The sequence below is a fragment of the Akanthomyces muscarius genome, chromosome 2, assembly GCF_028009165.1.
Source record: "Akanthomyces muscarius strain Ve6 chromosome 2, whole genome shotgun sequence".
Lineage (NCBI taxonomy): Eukaryota > Fungi > Ascomycota > Sordariomycetes > Hypocreales > Cordycipitaceae > Akanthomyces > Akanthomyces muscarius.
Genome location: NC_079242.1, coordinates 4,289,123 through 4,311,498, shown reverse-complemented (window position 1 = coordinate 4,311,498; position 22,376 = coordinate 4,289,123). Strand labels below are relative to the sequence as shown.

General features: G+C 50.0%; 9 protein-coding genes across 9 annotated transcripts; 5 read left to right on the top strand and 4 right to left on the bottom strand.

Moving 5' to 3' along the window:
• Nucleotides 1-923: 923 nt before the first annotated feature.
• On the top strand, nucleotides 924-2,780 carry LMH87_004539 (uncharacterized protein; the record flags this gene model as incomplete). The annotated part of the gene is made up of 1 exon (XM_056195775.1): nucleotides 924-2,780. The coding sequence occupies one exon, from the start codon at nucleotides 924-926 to the stop codon at nucleotides 2,778-2,780; it is 1,857 nt and encodes a 618-aa protein (XP_056049370.1).
• A 794-nt stretch (nucleotides 2,781-3,574) lies between these two features.
• LMH87_004538 (uncharacterized protein) lies at nucleotides 3,575-4,797 on the bottom strand (the record flags this gene model as incomplete). The annotated part of the gene is made up of 3 exons (XM_056195774.1): nucleotides 3,575-3,888; nucleotides 3,946-4,618; nucleotides 4,681-4,797. The coding sequence occupies 3 exons, from the start codon at nucleotides 4,795-4,797 to the stop codon at nucleotides 3,575-3,577; spliced, it is 1,104 nt and encodes a 367-aa protein (XP_056049369.1).
• Nucleotides 4,798-6,647: 1,850 nt separating this feature from the next.
• On the top strand, nucleotides 6,648-7,624 carry LMH87_004537 (uncharacterized protein; the record flags this gene model as incomplete). The annotated part of the gene is made up of 2 exons (XM_056195771.1): nucleotides 6,648-6,688; nucleotides 6,745-7,624. The coding sequence occupies 2 exons, from the start codon at nucleotides 6,648-6,650 to the stop codon at nucleotides 7,622-7,624; spliced, it is 921 nt and encodes a 306-aa protein (XP_056049368.1).
• A 267-nt stretch (nucleotides 7,625-7,891) lies between these two features.
• LMH87_004536 (uncharacterized protein) lies at nucleotides 7,892-10,662 on the top strand (the record flags this gene model as incomplete). Its single annotated transcript, XM_056195770.1, has 6 exons — nucleotides 7,892-7,958; nucleotides 8,073-8,513; nucleotides 8,571-9,947; nucleotides 10,278-10,393; nucleotides 10,451-10,567; nucleotides 10,618-10,662. The coding sequence occupies 6 exons, from the start codon at nucleotides 7,892-7,894 to the stop codon at nucleotides 10,660-10,662; spliced, it is 2,163 nt and encodes a 720-aa protein (XP_056049367.1).
• Nucleotides 10,663-11,866: 1,204 nt separating this feature from the next.
• Nucleotides 11,867-13,279, top strand: LMH87_004535 (uncharacterized protein; the record flags this gene model as incomplete). The annotated part of the gene is made up of 2 exons (XM_056195769.1): nucleotides 11,867-12,734; nucleotides 12,801-13,279. 2 exons carry the CDS (start codon nucleotides 11,867-11,869, stop codon nucleotides 13,277-13,279), a joined length of 1,347 nt encoding a protein of 448 aa, XP_056049366.1.
• A 276-nt stretch (nucleotides 13,280-13,555) lies between these two features.
• Nucleotides 13,556-14,712, bottom strand: LMH87_004534 (uncharacterized protein; the record flags this gene model as incomplete). The annotated part of the gene is made up of 3 exons (XM_056195768.1): nucleotides 13,556-14,111; nucleotides 14,188-14,485; nucleotides 14,652-14,712. The coding sequence occupies 3 exons, from the start codon at nucleotides 14,710-14,712 to the stop codon at nucleotides 13,556-13,558; spliced, it is 915 nt and encodes a 304-aa protein (XP_056049365.1).
• A 357-nt stretch (nucleotides 14,713-15,069) lies between these two features.
• LMH87_004533 (uncharacterized protein) lies at nucleotides 15,070-15,819 on the top strand (the record flags this gene model as incomplete). Its single annotated transcript, XM_056195767.1, has 5 exons — nucleotides 15,070-15,087; nucleotides 15,345-15,388; nucleotides 15,455-15,596; nucleotides 15,666-15,690; nucleotides 15,779-15,819. The coding sequence occupies 5 exons, from the start codon at nucleotides 15,070-15,072 to the stop codon at nucleotides 15,817-15,819; spliced, it is 270 nt and encodes an 89-aa protein (XP_056049364.1).
• A 205-nt stretch (nucleotides 15,820-16,024) lies between these two features.
• Nucleotides 16,025-16,971, bottom strand: LMH87_004532 (uncharacterized protein; the record flags this gene model as incomplete). Its single annotated transcript, XM_056195766.1, has 4 exons — nucleotides 16,025-16,156; nucleotides 16,210-16,464; nucleotides 16,523-16,727; nucleotides 16,847-16,971. The coding sequence occupies 4 exons, from the start codon at nucleotides 16,969-16,971 to the stop codon at nucleotides 16,025-16,027; spliced, it is 717 nt and encodes a 238-aa protein (XP_056049363.1).
• Nucleotides 16,972-17,682: 711 nt separating this feature from the next.
• On the bottom strand, nucleotides 17,683-22,306 carry LMH87_004531 (uncharacterized protein; the record flags this gene model as incomplete). The annotated part of the gene is made up of 13 exons (XM_056195765.1): nucleotides 17,683-17,978; nucleotides 18,030-18,499; nucleotides 18,549-18,781; nucleotides 18,835-18,969; nucleotides 19,024-19,106; nucleotides 19,162-19,494; nucleotides 19,551-19,704; nucleotides 19,757-20,625; nucleotides 20,676-20,807; nucleotides 20,867-20,933; nucleotides 20,987-21,121; nucleotides 21,191-22,135; nucleotides 22,187-22,306. The coding sequence occupies 13 exons, from the start codon at nucleotides 22,304-22,306 to the stop codon at nucleotides 17,683-17,685; spliced, it is 3,972 nt and encodes a 1,323-aa protein (XP_056049362.1).
• Nucleotides 22,307-22,376: the final 70 nt, after the last annotated feature.

Sequence of the window (22,376 nt, the reverse complement as noted above, 5' to 3'; positions counted from 1 at the left end):
CTCGCTCATGGTTGAGGTGCCGAGATCAATTATTAATGGCTGGACCAAGGGGTTCCCCTACCCAAATACTTCTGGTGCGTTGTGGCTGGCAGTGGCGAGACAGAGACTCCGCACTGTGGACGACCTCGGCCACGCCGCTGCCAGTGGCAGGGTCACCCAGTAGGTAGGCGCTAAAAGGGAGTAGAGTTGCTCCCAGGGGCTGTTTGACCACAACGCTGTGCTAAAGGTTAGTACTGGTCGCTAGGTAGGTACTAAGACACTCTGCCACTGTGCCCGGAGCGGTCCGTTCACTCACACTACCCTACCTACCTAGATCTCCCTGACGTCGCGGGATGAAGTCTTCGTCAGCCAACCTCCTCTTCGACCCTCTTCATATCGCCTCGCCACTACCCATATCTCCCACCCCATCGGTGAGCGTCGTTGGCAAACAGTGTTTTCCGCGTCAGCCCTCGCAACACTATAGATTTTCGCGCCCTATTGCCACCACTCGAGGCATTTGGCTCACGACACGACGTGGCGGCCCTAAAAGCCTTGCCTGAAACACGACCTACTCGACCATCACTGGCATTTCACGTCGCGCAGGTCTTCATCGCCGAGAACCATCGCAGCCATCCCATAAACACGCCTACATACTACCGGGCAAAATCTGCAGCGTCGCAACGGCTCGGCGCCGCCAGCTCGAAACACCTACCTTCCCTGCCAAACTCCTCGTGTCCCGTCCGAATCCGACTACACAAAATACATTTGCCACAGAATTAAACAGACACTCCTCGCCGCCTTGCTCTCGGTCGAAACTCCCGTCGCTGCTGGGCACTGGTATCATTCACCTTCGAGTTGCTTAAGCCGCGGAGGCAGGCTCCCCGTGATTCTATCTCTGGCAATATTGCGGCGATAGCGCCTTTTTCACACAGGAGACTGCCAAAATGAGAGAAGTCAACTTCAGTATCCCGAACGTCAACAAGGCGTCAGTGGGCATCACCACTGCGTTGTATGACCGCCGGGCGCTCGACTGCACCTCTACCCTTCCACTGATCAACTCGCTCAATCATCTTGCATACCTCACGACATCATCCGCGCGCATTCGAGACATACTGACCGTTGATGGAGGCATCGAACGGCTCGTCTGCATCCTAAAACAGGGCAGGAGCAAAGATATGATGGGCATGTGGAAATGGAACCTAGCATTTCAATGTGTTGTCAACATTGGTGTGCGCGGAACGGAGAATGTTCGCACGCGTGTCGTCGAGGCCGACATGGTTCCTGTCATCGCTACCATTCTCGATAATTATATCAAGGTGATCGATCGATGCCGCGAGAAGGCAGACGAAGCGAAACAGAAGCAGATACACGAGCACCATCACCGACACAGAAGCCACGACCATCGCGTATCGTCCAGGGCTTCCGGCCTCTTTGCGAATAGATCATCACGCAATGAAAATGAACACAGGACAATACGGAGACAAGGACTGCCTCCATCGATTGATGTCACAGCCAGCTACGCGGGACCATCTACTGCTGCCCCGCGTCAGGCATCAGAAGCAGCTCCTACATCTTCCCCGACAAGATCAGTGACTTCGGATCGGTTAGCAGTTACACCAACCCGCCATCGCCACAGCTTTCGAGGTACTGAGGGCCAAGCTATCACAACCCGACAGGCCGTCCAACACATGGCGCCAGCTATTCCTATGATGGAAGCTATTGATGGCCTGGTGCGTCCTGTGAGAGACGCTGATCGTTTAGCATCTATGGCGCTCCTAGGACAATCCGAACTTGTGTCCCAGCCAACCTCACCGACAACGCCGCTCCCCCCTCCTCAACTACGCTCTCCGACTGTGCTACCGACTGCGAACATTGATGAAACCAACCCGCAGCGCCGGAGACCATCAATTCGTCACCAAAACTCTACCGCTGAAGTCGACGATATAAATAACGACAGCATGCCATCCGATGAATCGCCAGATGCTGAGATGACTGGAACTGGAGATATGCGGTCTGCTGTTGGAATACAGGATATCACCATGGATGATGGCGAAGGCATGCTGGCCACGGAGTCACTTGAACTGACTGGTGCAACTGTCTCCGAGACGCAGGACACTGGTGCCTTTAACATCACTCATCGCTCTCCCATTGATGGCATTATTGGGAGTGAGGTAGCTCCTGCTCCTGTCCCACCTATCGGGCTGTCACCAAACCGCCCCTCTCTGGTTTCACCTCCTCAGCCAAATGCGCCAACGTCATCGGTGCCAAGATATTTGCTAGATCGCCATTTCGTGCCAAATCCGCAAATGCTGGCCGTTATGCCGAGGGAGGAAGATGTTCTCATGTCACTGCAACTCCTTGCCTATGTTTCAAAATACTGCGGACTCCGCTCATATTTCCAAAACAGCCACCTAGTTCCTAGGCTGGCTATTGGCAAGGACCTTGCGGCACTCGATGGCGAAAGTGAGGGTGAAGAAATTGACGATTCTGTGGCTGTCGACGAAGAATACCTGCTGCCAAATGACTTCAATCTCTTCCCATTGGTTGAGAAGTTCACTGTTAGATATCACAGTACTGACATGCAATATTGGGCTGGCGTGGTCATGCGCAATTTATGCCGCAAAGACGATACGCGGGGAGGCATTCGACAGTGCGCATACTATCAGTGTGGAACCTGGGAAGAATTCCCGAGACAATTTGCGAAATGCCGCCGATGCCGTCGGACGAAATATTGCAGCAAGGAATGCCAAAAGAGCGCCTGGGCTTTCCACCGCCACTGGTGTGTCGCAGCTTCCCAATAATCAGTTGCAGCACTGTCATGGGCGATATTTAATATGATATTTGGTTCTCCGAATGCTGCGACGTCACAGTCACAGTTTTGCAGGAGCTACCGCATTTGCATCGCATGGTAACGCTGTTTGAAACTCTGCATTCTCTTTTCGATACCATGGGATTTTTCAGGCGCATTTGGACGGTCACGACTTCGGCTTACAGCTTTCATGTCTTCCGTCTCCGACTGTATACGACGTTACTGCTTGCCATCTTTTCGATGATGGCCAACCGCACCACTCAACCAGCATACTTACTCGTTCCGGCCAAAGGGTTTGGCTATACATGAAATTTGAGGCCTGAGAAGCAGCAAGGCAAATATATTTCGGGAAATCCTTACTTAAGGTTGGGCAATTGCATCACCTTGCGTTTTTCTTTTGGGTTACCAATAACATTTTAGCGACATTCTGCGTTGGGGAAGACTGGTGCGGAGAAAAGCCCAGACTCATCTGTTCGCACTGCTGTGGTGATACGGTGGCAGCCGGCGAGGATGACTGTCACTTATTTATCACTGAATTTCTGTATCAGTGTGGCGCTTACCTCTCTATCCACCCTCACTTTATATATCCTTTTGTTTTCATAGATGAATTTGGATGAATCATGTTCCAATCTAAAAACTTATGCACCTACTTCTCCACAAGTGAAGGTACTGTGTCAACCTAACATCGGAAGCATCAGATAGATCAATCGAGTGATTCAGTTTGTACACTAATACAAGGTCGCATAAGATCGATGCCCAAACCATGCAAGCTTGCGCTGCCGACTTTTATTTGCTTGTCATGGCCTTTCTCCTGCTCTTGCCAGGGCGGCTCGACTTTTTAAACTTGGCGCCACCAGCCTTCATCTTCTTGGCGTTGAAGCCACTCAAATCGCCCGAGCTCATCGCGTCGCCGGATTTGACATGCTTCTTCTTACCACCAAAACCAAATTTATCGTTCTTCTTTTGGCGCTTCGAGTTTGTGCTCGACGATGACCGGCCCGCAGTAGAGCGCTGCGAGTGCTTGGAGATCTCGTCGTCGACTGCCACGTCAAACAAATCACCTTCCTTAGTGCCCATGTCCCCGCCGGAGTCTTGACGCTCTGGAACATTCGTGTTAGCACATTGATTAATTTACACGATACTGCATGTATCCATACTTCTCTTCAGCGTTTTGATCTTCTCTAGCGTTTCACGCTTGGCCTTTTGTCGCTCTTGCAGTTTTGCAACCTGGACTTGTTTGCCGAACTTCTTCAGGTCGCGCTGCTTACGCGCTTCGGCAGAGGCTTTCTTTGCAGAGGCTTCTTCAACCAGCTTGGCTTTGACCTTTTCCATGTGCGCATCTTCCTTAACCATTTCGGCGAAATAGTCCTTTGGCCGAGAAAAGGGTACACCTTCGGTTAGAAGTTTGCTTCTACCCTGTCGGGCTGCTTCGAGGCACTGGGTGTAGAAAGCAAGCTCTCGCTGAAGGTCGTCTGATACATCAGGAATGGACTCGGCCGTCGTAGCGGATGAGACGATGATCTGATGCGTCGCGAAAGGCACATCATTGCCTGTAGGAATGGATATGCGGTCGAGAGATGCAAGCAGGGCTGACGTATTGTTTATAGTTAACCGCGTGTGCGGAATAAGGTCCTCGCGATCTTCTTCGTTTAGATCTTCGAGGTCTGAGACGGGAATGTCTTCGTCATCGTCGTCATCGTCGTCGTCGTCATCATCATCTGCAGAAGGCGTGTTCTTCGATTCGGCGGATCTACGGCTTTTGGGAAGGCGTTTCTCCAACTCAATAGACGATTCAGACGTATCACTGTCGTCAATGCCGTCAATGTCAAACTATAAGGTATAAGTTAGCGCTTGGGATCAAGTATCTGAAGTTGTAGATGGAGCAGTGCGACCTTGAGAGCGCCATTTTCGTTTTCGTCGGAAGAATCGCCAGCATGCGACGAGACCTTCGTAGCAGCATTGCGAGAGACTTTGGACTGCTTTCGCAGCTTGGCCTTTTGGGGTTCCATTTCAACAACCAGTTAGTGCTCACAAGACAGTCAGATCTTGGTTCAAGGGTGTTGATAAAAAAAATCCGGAGTTGCAACTCTGCCCTGCGCTTTTGGAGAGTCGGCAGCAACCCGCCCAAAAAAAAAGTCCAGCCAAGAAAATCTCAAAATTCTGCCGCTGGGCTGCACACCGCTAACATGGATTTGCCCCACTAGTGACTGCTACCAGTAGGTCGGCGGCACGCGGATAGGAAGTATGTTGTCTGAGAAAGCTGCAGTGTACAGACAGAAACAGGCATTATTTCAAGAAGATGAATACGGAAAGATCTGCACGAGGTCGTTCAACTTCCACTTCATGGCTGTCCTCTCTCCTGGTAACGCCAACGCTTGCTCGCCTGTGACTTATTTCCCATCTACGAAAGAGAAAGAAAGAAATGTCCCTACAGAGTATTTGGGGAATTAAGAGAATTTGCTTCGCGGAAGAACCAGCGCGAGTTTGTCTGAATTAAAATTAGAGCCATTATCTCAAGCTGTAGAAGAAAGGAGGTTTATACATGATCCAAGAAGTCCCCACATTGTCGTCTCGCAGCACTTCAGACCAGCTGTAAGTCGCCACTGAAAATGTTGTCGACGTTTGGTATTGGAAAAAAAAAATAGCTTCTAACGGCACATAATTGTAATTAAGTCCGAAGCCGATCGATATTGGAATAATCAGCTGAAATTGGCGAGTAAAAGGTAATTTGAGAACTGGAGCGGCGTAAACGAATGTGTGATTTTGGGGTACTGGTCGAGTTCGAAGAAGCGAAGCACAAAATTTTGGTGAAGAGCCAAGATTTTACATTATGATACACGCTTGGTAGCTGGAGAACTTCTCAGTCGCATTCGAGCTCACGGCTGCTGGCTTTGCGAAGGTGTTGCTTTCGTCTGCTTGGATATGGTCCGTCATGAAGTGTCTGGGCTGAAGCTCACGAGGCAGAGAACCAGTGCCGTTCTTTTTCTGACCTCTGCGATTCGTTCTTGTGTAATGAATCATAGGCATGTCGAAGTTTCTGTGCCTTGAATTTGCGGTATAGTATGGTATGATATAGTATGATTGCGTTATGGTTGGTTGATTTTGGCACGCACGGCGAAGAAGAAAGTGTAGACGCCAGGAACAGGCAGGGGACCTTATGTCTTATGAGAGCATATCTACGTTCACACGAAAGGCAAATGTCAAAGCTATAATGTCGCATTGTTCCTTGCAGCTCAGATTGAGCTCTGTGCTGACCTTAGTATTGTTCTTGAATCGGGTCTCCAGCGGGAGTAGTGGCGTTCTATATCAGATGGGTAAAGGAGTACTTAGGGGCACTCGATTGGCTGAGTGGAAGACAACAAGAAACATATTCAAAGAGGGGAAGAGTGAAGAACAGCCGTTCATTTAACTAAAGTCGCGCTAGGAAGGAGATATACCATACGCTTTATCTCTTACTATTGTTCTCTGGTAGCTGTGGGGCGGCAGTGCAAACAAAGGCGTCGGTGGCTATGGCGCACAATACTAACTTGGCTCTACTACGCTCTCGGCTCGTAGGACTCTCTTCGATCTTACAAGAGACAATCCCATTTTACTTAAAAACCGACTCGCATGTTTTCAAATTTGTATTGTGTCTTGCGGAAACCCCAATCGCGAACTTTCCGGTTATTGGCTAGTGGCAGCCCCGCCAAGACCCATAAAAATTCGCTGGTATCGGGTCTTGCAAACCGACTTTTTTTCCCACGATTCATCGCATATCTCCTTTTTGACCGGCAAAACCTACGATCGTCGCATTACGAGTCTGCAATAGAGTGTGAACTGCTCCCATACATTGTGGGACACAGCACCTTTCAATTACAGCATGCCGCATAAGCACAAGCGGAAGAGAGGCGACGATGCTGAGTATGTTTCTGCGCATACTTCTGTTACCAACGCTCTGGGACTAATGATGGGTGCAGCTTCAACTTACCGCCGTCGCAACGAGCAATGCCACTTCCCGTCAATTCTAAGAAATCAGTTGTATCGAATGGCACGTCCAGGCAAGCAAAGAAGCGCCGCCAGGCAAAAACTGACGACGATGCGCCTCGTGCCTTCAAGCGACTGATGGCATTCTCGTCCGGGAAAAAGTCCCACCCTGGTCTTGACAATGGTAATAAAAAACAGTCTACGACAATAGAACCGAGCCAGCGAAGCGAACCGCTTCAAATCAAGCCCGGCGAAGACCTGAGAGCGTTTGCGGCACGTGTAGATGCTGCAATGCCGTTGGCAGGCGTATCGACAAAGTCGGGCATCAAGGGAGGCAAAGACTTAGAGGGCATCAAGGTCAAGAGAACCCGAAAAGAGCGCAAAATGCACAAATTATACGACCAGTGGCGAGAAGAAGAGCAAAAGATCCAAGACCAGAGGGAGGAAGATAAAGAACTGGCGGTTGAGCGTGAACTTGAAAATGACGGAGCAGGCATCCTGCCGACATCTTTTTTGGACGATGAGGACGGCACTAAAAAGAAGAAGAAGGGGAAGCGTGGCAAAGATGCCTCGGATGACGATCCTTGGGCAGACTTGAAGAAGAAGAGGGGAGAGGTGAAACATAGCTTGAATGATGTGGTAGAGGCTCCCCCAGAGTTACACAAAAAGCAGTCTAGGCTTCTTAAGGTTGTAGGAACAGCAACAGTTAATGTTGGAAGTACGCCAAAAGCTGCTGGCAGTCTGAGGCGGCGCGAACAACTCGAGGAGGAGAGAAAAGACGTGGTGGAGGCATATCGACGAATTCGAGAGCATGAGCAACGCAAAATGGAGGCTCAAAGGCAAGGGAAGGCAGACATAATACACGTCTCGTAGGCCAAAGCTGGCACGATGAATCTAATGACGTACCGTCGAAGAGCTCCCGAGCATAATGTGTCTGTTTTTAAAGTGTGTCACTCTCCAGACTCCTCCCGCAAGATCGTGGTCGGCACCCGCCCCACATTTTCGCAGTGGGAAGAAAAATCTAGCGTGAGCGCGATCCTTCGCGCTCTGGTTGCGAGTTCAACTCCTGTGGACAAACGATGGAGATGAAATTTTTATTCACTTACACCATGACCCATTGATTAATTTGCATTCTAAGCCATGGTGACGAATCTTGAAGGATTACTGGAGCGCATAGTGCTTCTTTCATCTTGCGCTGGTGAACAAGGTACGCTACACATCTTCCTTGTGATCGATTTGCCATGGGCGCTCAAGCAAGAAAGGCTTCGCCAAGGAGATCAGTGATGTAACCATATGCTCCAACTTCTAACGGTGCCATCAGGTTGTCCTGTATCGGAACTTCTCGCATCGATTCTCGTCTTGCTTTCGATTAGCGAGCGCGAGCCGTCGCAAACTGAAATCGTCCATATCCTGGAAAATCCACAGTCGGATGCCTATCGCACCACTGCAGTTATCTGGACCTGGGTCGCAGAGAGGAAAGATATCTCCGTTGGATATGACCGGAAATACAATGCTTATCCCTTAACCCAGATACTTTCCCTGGGTACAAAATCGCCCGTCGTGGAGGCCTCAGCACCCGCGCCACCCTCAGAGACAATTACACAGGAGAAAGAAGCCGTGCGCATATATGTATCGGAAAATACTATGTGGGAATCGCTAACTGGGCATGGTGTCGATCACAAACGCATTCCTCGATCCGAATGGATCCTTCTACAAGGCATCGCCTCCACCACGGGCAAAGGGATTCTGCAAGGTGATTTGGGTAGGCTAGTCGGCCAAGACAAGCGCTCAGTACCAAAGCGGACAAGCTGTTTGGTAGAGAAGGGCTACATAACGAAGCGGACTACTCTGGTTCGCGGTACGAAGACAAGCAAGCTCTGGCTCAAGTTCCTCGCGCCGTCCACACCAGACGAGACGAAGGAAAGAAACGAAACAGAGACAAACATCACTCTCTCAAGGCAATGCTTAGTCGATAGCTTGGAGCCTGTTCCGTGGCACACGAGATGGACGGGTGACTCCATCGACTACAAAGTACTTGCGACTACTGTCATGGCAATCTGCAAAGAGTGGAACGTCATGCGCCTTCAAGATTTGAAGTCAAAGCTTGGAGTTTTGGGAATGACTTGGCAGATGAAAGTCGTTTCTAAAATATGCAGATTTCTCAATTCCCGGGGAACTATTCGATATGTCGCCGCAAAGCTCAACAATCGCATCTTTAAAGACTGCATTCGCTTCAACAGAGACATGAATGCGAGGGACTGGTCCATTTTCTTGGCCACCGGTAAACGGACAACAAAATATTCCAGGCTCTCTACACAAGAGAATGGCGAAGATGAAATCATCACGACTAATGCCTTGAGGGGTGTTCAAGGGTTTGGAGAATCGCAATGCCCGTTGTGGTCTATTTACACTCCGATAACTTCTCTTGTTGCTCTTTGTATCGAAGAAGCAGGGTCTGATGGTTTAACGAATCCACAACTGTGCGCGATAACGATTGGATCCAGCTTCACTCGCTATCTGGCTGGCCTGACAGCTGCGATATCGACGGACAACATACAACCAAGCAACGTGAGGCATCTCGCTGTCAAAAGTGAGCGCGGTCGGCCTGGCAAGTCTTCTTCATTGTATTGGTACTCTATGGTGAATCTGGGAACACAGCAGCACGATGCTCCTCAGAAAACCCACCAGTCAAAGCCGAAGCGCAAACAAGATAGCAGCAGATCTTCTGAGCTATACGGCTTCACATCTCTGGCCCTTGGGAACGTTCACACCGCTCAAGCATCAAGACTACCGTCCACCCTACCACCAACACTATCGGACCTGTGCCAACGAGGCCTTTCCCAGCAGAAAAGAAGAGGCCGCCCAAAGAAGATCAGGCCGGAACTACGAAACGGCTCCCACGACGTGCTTCCTCGCGAATCCACGGCGGTGCGAAACACAGCAATAGGAGGAGTTCGTGAGGCTGCCGCCCGATCGGTGGTCATGAAGGAAGAAAGAGACACCGCACCGAGCGATCAGGCGGTCGAAAGAGAGCCTCATGGAGACACTGTTGAAGTGGAGATCTTAGATGAAAGGCCAGGTGACCAGATACCGGAACCAGCAGTGCGTGGTCGTGGTCGTCCGAGGATCCGCGATGACGGACAAACCGGTCGAAAAGCTCCCAGCAATCATCAGTTCAGATGCGAAAATTGTTCTGGTACTTGGAAAAATGATGTGGGCTTGAAGTACCACCTTGAAAAGTCACAAACCCCTTGCAACCCTTCATTCAAGCCTCAGATCATGCCCGCCGCCAAGAAGAAACCCCACTCTGCGACCATCGGCCGACAAGTACTACAGGCAAGGGGACGTGCTGCAAAGGCCAATACTGACTACACAAGCCATCTGTCAGCCGGCAATAGCAGCGTATGCCTTGAGCCTACCAGCAGATCTCCTACAGATAGTAGAGGAAGGGGGCTCCCGCGTCTTGCTACCCCATCCACCCGGAAAGAGCTCCATCGGGCGTCCGAGACTCTAACAGTCAACGCAGACATGTCTATTCTATCTGGCCAAGCAGAGCTCCTGACGGCCATCTCAGCACTTCCACCGCGGCAAGTCGATCCTTTTGCAAAACCCTATGCACGGCAAGCTGCCGTGCAGCTTCATGTAACTGGAATGTTGGAAGACTCGGAAGCTTCAATGAACTTATCAGAACCGCAAAAGGCCATATCTGAAGTTCCCGAGGCACATGCTGCCGGTCTCGCCTTGACGCTACAAGACTTTGCTGCCACTGCTGATAGCGTCAAAGACACTCCCGAGAGGCCGCGAATGAAAATCACAGTTCGCCATAAATTAATGAACATCATGACTGAGTTGTTATGCCAGTACAGCGGAGCCCTTCCGGCTGGGAAGTCACTCGAGATTTTGGTCTGTGAAAAATGGCAATCACACCACCACGAGGAAGACACCCCCAGCGGGCCAAGGATCAGGTCTGTGATGCTGCAAATGATCAGAGAGAGGAAAATTGTCGATCAATGGCACGCGTTCAAGGCTCCCGATGGCAGAATAGGAAAATGCCAAATCATCACCACCCCGTCTGTGATGGCATTCGCCCCAGAAACGAGAACACTTGTCGAAGCCATCCGGCAACTCTACCCCGAAAATATTCTCCCACACCAATTACCAGGACCTACTTGTGTATTTGAAGACACAGGAAACCCTAAGGAAGAAGCAAAAGAAATACATGCGACGAGACCGAACCGACATGACAACAAGATTGGTGGACGGGGTAGGAGGTCACTTGCTGCTGGTGTTGCGATCTTGAGCGCTCCGGTATATGCGGCGCAAATAGCGACGAAGCGGCCTGGTGACTGTGATGAGACTACAAAATCTCCCGGAAAACGAAGACGCATTGCTGAACAAGTAAACCCTGTTGTGGATGAGCAACAGAGTCGTCACTTTTGGCCGGTGGCTGACGCTCCCCCCCCCTCACACTCACACACCATCGAACAGCTTCCTCCATCGGCCTGTGCCGGGGTAACTTTGGATATTTTGTTCGACGATGCTTCCAAAAATGGTCACAGCATTGACCGCATTGAGACACCTATATGGGCTCGCACCAGGGTGACGGAATGTTTTGAAGAGCTAGCCGGAACAATGCAACGAGAAGGATGGATCACAGGGTCTGCATGGTACTCATGGGCATCACATCATCATTTGCCATCTCAAGTCTCTATGGGACCCCACGCCGATCGCTCACAGTTCGATTATTTTGTTGAAAAACTCAAAGTATTTCTAAACATAGAGATGGAGAATGAGGATATCGTTCATCTACCTGCCCAGGCCCGCAGCGTTTTCGTCAATTTCCACGGTGGTGATTTAGGGAAACATCTTCAAATGCCTCGGGTACAATGGCACAGGCTGGAAAAGCGACACAGCTCAGCGTCCAGAGCTATTATAAAAGAAGATGAAGATGAATCGAGCCTTGATTTCGTGTCGGAGGATGAGAAACCTGAGTCGCCATCGATTGCTGTACGAATACCCTCCGTGCCGAACTCCACTGCCACTTATCAGTCGGCATCAACGCCGATAAAACGTGTGGCGCTGACTTCGCGAAACTTGACTTCGCTTCCGCTTGATATGGATGAGAAGAGGGCGATCGCAGATCAGCAGACGGGTGCCGACAGCAATGAGCTCGTGGCAGCGTTTGTGGTCATTCGCAGTTTACTTGGCGGGGTAGACAAGGTCATCGATTGGGGTTTGTTGGCTCGCTTATTTCCGACAGTCGGACTACCATCTCTGCGACGTTTTTGGGCCAGAATTCGCAAAGAAAAAGCATCTTTCCTCTCGAAGGCGACGCAAGACTTCCAAGAAAGTTTAATCGCCGCAATCCAAGCCGATGAGATAGCCATCCCAGATTACGAGCGACCACTGGATTATGATTGGGAAGGCCTTATTCGGTGGGCTATGAGGCACCCCAATCAGGAGCAGCTGCATCTTCCCCGCTTAAGAGAAAAGTTTCATCAAGAGTTCAAACTCGACGACGATGCCAACAACAGCGAAGATTGGAAGGAGAAGTTCTTCCACCCGCAATCCTCAGTATACTCCCGTTTTGAGGCCGCTACCCTTCAGCCTGGGTCACTGACTATCGCGGAAGTCACGCAGCAGTCTAAAGTACAGCCGACACTTGGCACCGTTGATATTGCTCGATCCTGGATCCGTTCACTTTGCTGTACCAGCGAAACTGAATACACCCCTCAAGATGTCAAGGAGAGATTTTCTATGCTCTCACAAGATACGTCGCAGCGAAACAATCTGGTTCTGAAGACAGCCATTGAGCAGCTGACTAGAGAGAGAGTGATTTGCAAGAGCAAGCGGGCACCGTTTGGCGGACGGCCATACAAGTTACATGAAGGCTATACTTCTGTTCTCGCAAAGGTTGCACACAGACAAAAGTATCTTGACGCAGTTGCTTTCAAAAATGACCTCGACAAAGCTTTCCAAACTAGTAGGACTATGAGAGTGCCTTATACGTTGTCCGACGGGGCGATGATGGCACTAACCAATCTTATAGCCAACGAACGAATAAGAATAACAGCAGCAACCGTCCCCAACATACCATTTGGCTTTGAACCGGGCAACTATGAAAGTCGCAAATATCCGAAGTCGTATTACCACATGGACTTGGATATTCAGTCTACCCAATCATATTTATTCAACGAGGATATCGATATACTTCAAGTCGCTCAACGGGTTGGTCCGCCGAGGGAGGGCCGAACTAGAGAGATCCCACAGTGGGTTGACTTCTTTGGCAAGCTTGATGAGCAGAGGTGGGCAGATATTCTGGGTGCCGTCTGCTTCGCGTTCAATACGAGAGGCGTCATGTCCGTCAAAGGCATGTGTGATGCCATCGCGCCAATACTGGACGTTTTCGAAGCGCAACTCATTGTTTCTTGGGGCCTTGAGACTGGAGTTTTCGCTAGAGCGACACATCGTTCAAATATAACACTTGGAGAATGGTGGTGGCTGGTTGCCCAGCGTCTGTGGAATTGAGCGCGTGGTACACTGCCAGCGCTATCGCGATGAAGAGCAGAAATTTGCAGACATTTAGTCGTGTGGTACAACCGAGTTACGTTACGCAACGACTATGATAGAATTCTGCTAGTTTTATACTTGCGCTTCAAATAAGAGACTATCCACGCGCTGAGAATTCCGAAGCTACTACGCATGGATTGATGAGAGGATAGAGAGAAAATGAACAAACAGCGATGCAACAATAAACCTTCCCACCCCGCCCAGAACGCCTTGACACCTACTGACGGGCTGATATTATAATCCACACAATACTTTGATAAGTAGCGCAATTAGTAGAACGACAAGAACGACAATGGCCCTATCTATCCAAAGCGGAGTTCCCTCGTCCGTAGTCTGGTGATGAGCCGCTGTAGGTTGTACTACCCGCTGTTGAGCTGGCGTTGCGTTCTGCGGGGCCTCGAGGCTTGCTATCTGACGAGGCTGCGGTGGCGTGGCACCAACTGGTTCACTCATAGGTGCAGAAGCCTGCGGGGACGTTTGAACAAATCCTTCAGCGAGTTCGGAGTCTTCCAAGGTATCTTGAGTTGCCTTTTCGTCTTCCTTTGGTTCCTCGGGCTTCATCTCATCTTTCCAGACCATATTGAGCTCCTGTGGGACTGAGACGTCCGAGGAACTGCTGTCAGGGCCCTGGCAACGTTCTTCGCAGTCCCTGATAATTTCTGCGTTGGATTTTGCGCAAACGGCGCAAGTCCATGCCCCAGAGTCCTTTGCTAGCCGCTGGCGCACCTCATCGGTAGTCTCTAAGCCTCCCAGCTGACCACGCGCTTCAGTTTCCATGAAGCTACGTAGACTTGATCGTGATGAGGCATCAGTACACATTTCGCAACAACTGACGTTCAAAATGGGAGGCCGGTTCCTGTACTCACGCTACTAATGCTGTGCGAACCCCCCATGCTGGTTGCCAAGTCTCTTCGTGGTGGCCACTGATACTGAGGCAAATTTCGCGGTTGGCCTCAAATCGCCCATTTGGCGTGGCGAAGCGGAACATGGGAGGGCGGAGGGGATACGTTGGAGGCAGGACAATACGGCCATGATAGAGACCCTCGCTGTATACAGAGTTAGGCGGTCCACGCAGGGTGAAATGCCATTCGAATAGGTCCGTTTCTAGTGGGTGTGCTGCGTAATCCCGCGATGGCGAATTGGAGATCTCGGCTGCCTCGCGTACTAAACCGGGCCATATTAATAACGGAGCAATAGCGGATAGAAAGGCGCAGGCAGTCGTGGAACAGAACGCGAGTAATGAGAGGTACAGTAGAATGGAGTGTGAGTGCGAGAGTGATGCAGCGTAAATAAGAAAAAAAGAGACGCCGGCCCTTATTGAGGAACGTACAGATTCGTTTGATTGTAGGAGAGCGACTGCTCATCATAGCTGTGGCCTTTGTGCCGGACATGGTCTCATCCCTCGAGATCTCTGACGGCAGCACAAGACGTGACGGACAAAAATTGTCAAGGTCAAGAGGCGCGGAAGAAGAGAGTTGCCCGATGGTGATATATACTAGAAGGTGCTTGCCGTGTTATTGTACCAGTATTTATTGTATAACTACAGATCAAAGTCAGGGTTCTGGGGTGGGAGGCCAGTGGCGTGGCCACACATGTGAGAGCCACCGTGTCAGAAGGACGGCAAGGCGGGCGCTGAGGGAGCGACCAAACCATTGACGGCCGGCTGCCATGCACCAACCAGCTAGGCTCTAATGTACCTAAGGTAGGTACAAAGAGACCACGAGCATTGGCCCACCAATCAGTCGCTGATGGCAGTAACCACGGGTGTAATTAAGAGTTATTGGACTTATTTATTACTTTCAGGGCCTCGACTCATAAAGGGACACCAGCAACATTTTATTATGTGACATAGTTAGTAGGTACGCAATACGTTCCGCCGTCCCCGTTTCATGTGCTCTCTGCCTCAGCATTCGTCGCCCACTTTTCTTGAGACGGCACAGTAAACCCGGCTTAGTCATCGCAAGCGTCGCCAATTTCGACGGGCTGGAGCGTGCCATCACGACTTCAACTTCCACCACGGCAGCGAGAGGTCAATTGCCCGGTTTCAATTCCAATCAGCCGAAAAAGGTATGTAGCACTACTCAGTTGCTTCACCAGATGCTCCCATTAGCCTAACTAACTTCATGGCCGTAGAGGCAAACGTGACGCACCGCGCGAACCCTCCCGTAACAACGGTTCAATATTCGCCATGGGTCCCCCCAAGCCTCCTGTGCCTCATGTGGCCCCGATATACCGCTTAACTGCCACAGCTCTTGGGGCTGGCATGTGGTTTTGGGTAAGAGAAACTATGAACCCATGCGTGACACCAATTGAGAAGCTCTTGCTGACGGAAACCCCTTTGCAGCTGATGTACAGAGCGAAGAAAGACGGTGCGAAGCCCATTGCCCATGCTGATGCAGCGGCATTGGCCCTGAATTTTGATACTCGACGCAGAGCAGCTAACCCATTCTCTCACAGGTCCGGTTTTGATGGGCTGGAAGCACCCCTGGGATCACTAAGCGATGCGAAGGAACTCGACGAGGCGACGCCTATGTATCCAAAGCATAGCCTATTGTAATAAAAATCGAACAAACGACAGAATACAAAAGCGCAAAAAGGAAATTTTGGTGTGGGAATTCGCGACTATGCCAAAGATATGCTCACTTTTCGGGTGACTTTTCAAACAAATAATGGCATATTCCCCAGGTGCTGCCCTCCGCTTGCCTAAACATCTCCGATGACGCCATAAAATATAGTTGCCAACGGTTGAACCACGCCTGGGCATCTGCTCCATATGTCTGCACAAGACACGGCCATATTTCTTCCCTGTTTTTTTGTCATCGACAGCAGCCAATCCTGGTAACACGAGTGAGTCAGTGATAGTAGTGCTATGTTTGGTGGACGTGTACCTCGCAAGTCTTGCTGTAGTGCTTGCCGTTTATCCACCACTGCCTCTTTATCTGCAAATCCTTTTGGAAATAGAGCAACAGGTCTGCAGAGGGCATTGTTCCGCCGGTGAAGAAGTGTGTGGCCATCCAGCCATCTGTGAAGTTGTATGGCGTAGTTCGGTGGACAAAGATATGCACAAAGAGATTCCCCTTCGCCGTGAGTGTGCGTGCTAGCTTTTCCATAAGCAGTCCGTAATTCTTCATGTGCTCAAAAAGCTGTCACAACCAGCGCCACGAGTTAGTGAGAGGGATGGTGGGGTCTGCTCGGACGTACTTCGACGGAAATAACGAGATCATAGCTCTCCATCTCGAACTCGTAGCTAAAAACATCCCCAATAATGACGCTGACATTTGCAAGTCCCTTTTTTTCTGCAGTCTCCAGAATGAATTGCGTTTGTGCCTCGGAGTTTGAGAAACCCGTAACTGTAGAGCTCGGGAATCGCTCTGCGAGGAAGAGCACCGCAGAGCCCCAGCCACAGCTTTGTGTCGTATGCGTTAGCCAACAACAGTCTTGCTTGGCAGGCGTGAAGAATGCCAACTTTTCCCTAGACTCGAACCGTCTAGACACGCTCCATGGGACAAAGGTATATGACCTTACCCAAGATCCATGATATTCATACCGTCTTTGATATCCGCTCTTACGACATATAGCTCAAGCATTGCGACTTCAGCGTCTCCAAGGGTGGAGATACAACTCTCGTAATAACTGCAGGAGTATTTCATGCGCGGCCCGAGACAGTTTTTCCAAAAGTCGGGATCTCGTAATGTTGCTCATTCGCCTTATCTGTCTCGACAGCAATTGGGCACGCTCTAAGCTCGTCCAGAAATGCTAACTTCGCCTGCAAAGCAGACTCAAAGGAAGCCGCATTGATCTCACTCAACCGAGTTCTGATTTGCTGACGTGCGCCGTAGCGGAGGGCGAAGCTCGGAAGGTAACCAGAGTCAACTATCCAGTCCGTCATTGACTCTGGCCGAGTGAAGGCAATATCACGAATGAATACCGCCAACTCACTAAAGTTGAACGTCATTCTCCAAACAAGCGTAAAACCGGAGCAAGGAAAACCCAATGGGTAGAGTAAGATTAAAAGGAACTACAATTCCAGAGGGAAATTATTACCGCATCTTGTAGAGCGGGATTGTGCGACAGTTGATCAAATCAGGCTCGGCCACTGCCCGCGCTTGAGTACTACGCGACGCGCGCCATTCACATGACATTCACATGCATCCTTCCACCCAATCTCACGGCAGGCGCACCACAGCACACCGTATTTGCTCTCAAGTCTGGTTCAGAAAACGATGAAGTTAAGCCGCCTTTCCTCTTCGAGAAAAATAAAGGTCAGCAATCTGAAAATACCAAACGCCAAGTTTGCAGATTCAACGTATTCAAATTTGTATCTGAAAAGCTTCCAAGCTCGTTGCCCCTCCAAGATCCACTCACTGCATCATATCAGTACGCAGTTCATCCTGGATTTGTTTGTACTGTTTTCTCTGCTTTTGTTTTCCTGTAGCAGCAATTTTGACCTGCCCGAAAAACTTTGACAGCGGAGCGGCAGCGTATTTCTCGAATGTCCAAGCGACTCCTAGATAGAGGCACCCCAATCCCACTAAGAAAAGCTTGTAATCCCACGACATTTTCGTGAGCTCCATCAGCTTATTAAGCCATTTAGATGACCCGGCTATCATGAAAACTGTTATGGCAAGTGACATCAGAACTGTGACAATGAACGGCCCTGCAGGTATGTTAGCTTCAATTGCCCCGAGCCCATTCGTGCAATACTTACAATTATGCGCTGTGCTCTCTCTGAACGGAGGACCCGCATTTAGGATCACTCCGGAAAACACATATTCGAAACAAGATATTAAGAAAAGGGCTGTATTCTCCGAGTTCTTGATGTCAGACTCATCGTGGCCGATTACCGGAGGGATGTACCAAGATTGCTCCCGGACAGTGATGTATGCTATAGCCTGAATGGCAATGCAGATTGCCATGAGCCCAAGTAACGGTGTAAGTACTTTCCGGGAAACCAGTCCGGATATGGGGCGTTTCGTATACAGTATCCGAGCCGGACCTGCCCAACCCATAAATATGGCGATGGGCAAAATCAGGAGCAGATCAATGAATAGAAACTGAAAATCGCCGAGATTTGAAGCCTTGGCATAAAGAAAGCTTACAGACGTGAACTGTATCGCTGAGTACAAACTCATGTACTTGAAGCAGCTGAAGCTGGTGACGAGAGCAGCGCGCCCTTCCCTGGACAGAGTTAGGCTTGTCCCGAAATTATGGAGATGAGCAGACGCACCTAATTACTTCCAGCACGCAACGAATGTCAAACACTCTGGATGTGAAGGGAGCTGCGACTGACGCTTCTGCTTCTGACAAGGAGATTCCAACATCTGCCACCTTCAAGGCCCCGCAGTCATTTGCACCGTCACCGCAGAACCCGCATGAATAGTCGATGCTTTGGAGTTTTTCGACGAGCTCATGTTTTTCGTCTGGTGACATTCGAGCAAAGACACCTCCGAGAACAAGCATCTAACAAGGTTAGTAGATAGTTTCTATTAAGATATCCTCAGCAGTTAGCATACCCGACGAAGTACCAGCGGGTGCGCATAATCCACGATCCAGCGGAAAACATCACCGCTGACCGCCAGGGAGTAGTTTCGAAGATTAGTTATATCATAGGGAAGGGAAAGATCGGCTTCGGGATGCATTGGGTGGGGCTGCATCACAGGTCAGTTGTAGTACGAATGCGAATATGGTGAGTGGTAACACACAAGCAAGGTTGAGCTGTCGAGGGAGTATACGCTACCATCGATGCTTTCCCACTGTAGTTTAGCAGTCGGGTCTCGAAAGTCACCTAAAATCCAGTCAACATCGCCTACTAGCACCTCGAGGGCTCAAGAGCCACCTACCGTCAACGAAGCGAGGCACGAAGCAGTGTGCATGTTTCTCCAACAGGCCACATTCTCTCGCAACGCTGATAGCGGTCAAGATGTTGTCTCCGGTGACCATCACCGCTCTAATGTTGGATTCAACGAGCTCTTTTAACACTGGAGCTGTGCTGGGCTTCAGTTTGTTCTCAAAGATAATGAAGCCGACAAAGCGCAGACCGCTCTCTACCTCTTCGCGAGTCATTTTCTGGACCTTGATCCAGCTGAGCTTTTTTAAATGGCGCGTGGCACACCCAATTACACGATAGCCTTTGTGCGTGTAGTGCGACAAGAGTTCTTCGTAATCAGTAGGGACTTCTTGCTGTTAGTAAACCCGTACATAATCCGGTAGGTGCGTAACAAATCCTCACAGCTTTCGGGATCGCAAATCTCACGCATCGCTTCTGGTGCGCCTTTGACAAAAATGTCACCACTCTTTTTGCCAAATTGACGCACAACCACGCTGGCTCGTCGCAATTGCGAGACAAATTCGAAAGATTTAAGAACTCCGAGTTCCATTTCGCCCTTTTTTACTGTTAGGAAAATGCTTCGAGATTAGAGGGGATGGGGGGCATACATCTGGGGGCTTGGCTGTCGATGGGGCTAGGCCGCTCTCATCATCTTCTCCGTCGCCAATGGTTTGCGTTCCTTCCTCAAAGGACCACTTTGTGAACTCGAACATTTTTAGGTCTAGTGGATCGCCAACCAGCTCCCCGTCTATCGAACGTAACGAATGACATGTTGCCATGGTGTACATTGCTGCATGTAACAGGCTAGAGTGCGAATCTGCTGCAGTCATGTGTCCGAAAGAGCCAGATTCTTTCAAGACACCGCCGAACGCGCCTGTATCTTCCGAAACAACTCGTACACCAAGAACATCGAGACCGTCTTCTGTAAGGGTTCCTGTTTTGTCAAAGCACATGATGTCAAGCTTTCCTCCGACATTGACTCGCTGAGGGCTGATGCAGAAAATCTGCTTTCTTTTGAGCCGAGATAGTGCAAAGTTTGTACCGATAGTCAGCGTGGCTGGGAGCGCTGGGGGGACAACAATTGTGATGAGGTCGAGCGCTCTAACGATGATCAAATGCCATGCCATTTTTAAATGAATGAAATTGGCAAGTGAGGCTGTAAAGCCGACCAAGGCAATTCCCGCCATCACGCTGATATACCGGAAAGAGTCCCGGTAGAATTTGAAACCAGAAGGCTTGGGAAAAAGCATTGAGCGTACAAGTGCTCCTTTGGTCGTATTGAAACCTGTTCGAACAACCAGTGCGAGAGCGACTGCATCGCCATCTTGGTCTTCTTGTGGACGTCGTGCACGCACGATCTTGGTACCGCAATACAGAAAATGGCGTGCTGTTTCAGGCGAAACAGACGACGCAGAAAGATTCATTTCACGCAGAGTCTGATCGACGGCGGGTAGTTTTGAGACGGGCACGGATTCGCCTTTTCCCATCATTAGCGTAGGTCAATAGACAACTAGGACTTGACCTTACCTGTAAGCATGCTCTCATTGACAATGCAATCGCCGCTGAGCAGTAAGCTGTCGCTAGGAAATTGGGAGAGATTCGGATCGCTGAGTTCATACACATCGCCAGGCACCAAATCACTGGATGTCACATATTTCCCTAGAAGAGAATGTTAACAAACAAAATTCATGCGGGTGTTGCATCAGATGCAATCTTACAAAATCCATTACGCAGCACACGCACATCGCATTCGAAGCGGGAGATTTCTCTCAGCCTCCGCATCGTCTTTGGTCATGTTAGAACTGATTACAGCAAGCCAGCTAACGTGTGCAACTTACTGCTCTGGTTTCCAAAAGCGTTGCCGCTATGCTTCCTACTGACATGACAAAAATGCAAGCAGCGTAGTAGTAGTACGAATCCATGGACCAAAGTACCAAGCTGGCAATCTGAAAGATGTAGAATGGATGTAGAACCTGGGTCTGTCAGGTCTTGCTATGGTTTACAAAAAAAAACGAGAGGGTTATTTCAGAGCGAAGACTTACTTCATCAACCAGGAGCTTACTAGCGGATTTCTGCTCAATGTCAATGAGGTTCGAACCGAAAATCTGCTCTCGCATCGTTTTTTCATCGCTGTCTAATCCCGATCGTACTAGGCGGACGTCGGTCCAGTCCGGGTCCTTCCAGCCCGACGACAAGATAAACCTGTCCTTTATAGGGTGATAAAAGAAACGAACATAGCGATATTCAAGAGTTCGCAGATCCTCAAGTAGAGGGTCATTTTCGTCGTCCAAGCCATACGAAAGAAGCTTCTCGGATGCGCCAAATACTGAGGACACGGGCCGTCCATAGTCTTGAGACCTGACATCGACGATTGCAAGTTCGCCCCATTGATTCTCAATAACTACCCAGTCGCAGCGTTGAAGCGCCGTAGCTCGTCCCAATATAGCGACATACCAACGAGGAAGCCATCGCAAAACCAGGAAAGCAATGCCACCAGTTGTGAGGCACAGTAAAAAATATGCAGCAAAGCCCCAGTAGCTCGTAGAAAACCCTGCAATTGCAATGGTAAGATCTTCGTTGGACATGTAGACTTTTTGGCTAGTTCTTCCAATTTGCCGAGCGCTTCCTGCTGTAGCAGCACTGTCCCTTCTTAGCAAGCGAGCGTGGACTGATAGCCGCGAGTTTGTAGATGAGCGTCGCCGCAAGAGGTAGTCGTCATCATACGCGATATATTGGCGGTCGGCGGAGTCCTCGTCGTCGACAACAGCAAAATCCGCATCGTCAAGATCGCTACCAATGCTTTGTCTTCGGCTGTATTGATCCTGATCACTACCATGGCTATTTTCGTCCGAATTCTCCGAGTAAGTGTCTTCGCGTGGCTCTTCCTCGTGATAGGTAAAGCTGGCTGTCGAATTCGCTCGGTGCCGGCGATGCGAGAAGGCTGAGACGCTCGTGGGTAGGCTTTCGGCAACCGGTCCAGAGTACAGCTACGGAAAGGGTCAGTACGAGATGTTCAGCGAACAATCGTGGGGCCATACCTCTTCATGTGCCATTTCTACTTCCTCAAAAATGCTAGACATGCTCTGATTGGAGTTGAGCCTATAGAGTGCTGGCTGGGAGGCTCGAGCCTCCTCGTCTTGCTGCCAGTGGTCGTTCATGATGCTGACTACTGAAATGGAATCTTCATTTTTTTTTTAAAGATGTGTCCACGTTGCGACTGAATCTGCA